At 38.6% G+C, this 1,625-nt stretch overlaps 1 protein-coding gene across 6 annotated transcripts in view; it reads left to right on the plus strand.

The window, feature by feature from the left end:
- The window catches only part of TRPC4 (transient receptor potential cation channel, subfamily C, member 4), a 242,636-nt gene that overhangs the window by 188,496 nt on the left and 52,515 nt on the right, over positions 1-1,625 (plus strand). For all 6 annotated transcript variants that reach the window (XM_012643823.1, XM_012643822.1, XM_012643824.1 and 3 more), the window contains one exon: positions 787-1,123. In XM_012643823.1, the coding sequence (XP_012499277.1) occupies positions 787-1,123 (337 nt within the window). The remainder of the gene's footprint in view (positions 1-786; positions 1,124-1,625) is intronic.

Genomic DNA, 1,625 nt, shown 5'->3' on the forward strand with positions numbered 1-1,625 from the left:
TTATCATTTACTAGATATGTAGCCTTAGATAAATCTAGTGATCTCTTATAACTCCTCCTGTCCTCACCCTTCAAATACAGTAAGTAACATCTATGCTACATCTCAAACATATTGTCAGGATACAATGATGTCATGTTTGTGTAATGTTTTGTATGTGGTAATCAGTTACCCTTAGGCAAGGTATTTGCATCGGTTCTACTAAATTAAGCTATGACAATTTACATTCTGGTGAGCACAATATTCTTTCATGTGTTTTTCTTATTGCCTCAACCCAATTAAAAGACTATTTATCTTTTCTGATGGTGAAGGTAATAAATGCTTATTATAGAAAATGTTGAAAGTACACACAAATATAAAAATAGCAATCCAGTGTAATGTCGTAACCAAGAAATAACCGCTAAGCCAAGAAATAGCCACATTCATGTATTCTTAAATATGTGTTTATATATAGATGTATGTGTATCTTTGTGGACTACTTTGCTCTCTGATCAACATATAGTATGCATGTTCCCATTTCCCAGTTCTGTTTTTGCTTCCTCCAGGGCAGCCATAGTATCCTGATTTCAGTTGTGTCTCCCTGAGCACATAGCCCTGTGCCTTGGCTATAATAAATGTTCCCTATACGGGCTTTATTCACAGAATGACTTAAAGCTCTCTGATGGTTTAAATATAAAATTATGTGCAACAGAACTTCTGTCTTTAAAGATGACTGTGTTCTTATTGACGAACTGAAGCCATTACATGTAACACTGACTTATTTTCCCTTTTCCTTTCCCTTTGGTTTAGTTTGTTGCCCAGCCCAATTGTCAACAGCTGCTGGCATCTCGCTGGTACGATGAGTTTCCAGGCTGGAGGAGAAGACACTGGGCAGTGAAGATGGTGACATGTTTCATAATAGGACTTCTTTTTCCCGTCTTCTCTGTGTGCTACCTGATAGCTCCTAAAAGCCCACTGGGACTGTTCATAAGAAAGCCATTTATCAAGTTTATCTGCCACACAGCATCCTATTTGACTTTTTTGTTCCTGCTGCTGCTTGCCTCTCAGCACATCGACAGGTCAGACTTGAACAGGCAAGGTCCACCGCCAACCATCGTCGAGTGGATGATATTACCGTGGGTCCTGGGTAAATGTGTTACTATAGAAAATATAATAAAAACGTGTTACTGCCCTGGAATTTTGTTGCTCAGAAAATAATATTCATTAATGTTTGGGACACAGGACTGTTTAAAACAGTTTCTCACCATTGAAGCTCCAAGACCTAATCCCCAAAGCTAAATAAATATTTTACATGCTGCAGTGCACCTGCTCCGAAATGTAGCCTGTGAAATATAACCTTAAGTTTTAGAAGTCCAGATTTTAATGACTTTATATTCCATGAATGATTCTCTGAGTTTTTGTTTGTTTGTTTATTAAAGCTTTTCAACATGTCACATTGGCCATATATAAATAATCATTCTAATTCCTAATAGATAAGCCTTGTAAAAGAAAGTACAGATCAACCTGAAGAGGTGGGTGCAGCGGCTCATGCCTGATTACAGCACTTTGGGAGGCCAAGGCAGGAGGGTTGCTTGAGCTCAGGAGTTTGAGGTTGCAGTGAGCTATGACGACACCACTGCACTCTAGCT

This window comes from Propithecus coquereli, unplaced genomic scaffold, assembly GCF_000956105.1.
Source record: "Propithecus coquereli isolate 6110/MARCELLA unplaced genomic scaffold, Pcoq_1.0 Scaffold201, whole genome shotgun sequence".
Classification (NCBI taxonomy): Eukaryota; Metazoa; Chordata; class Mammalia; order Primates; family Indriidae; genus Propithecus; species Propithecus coquereli.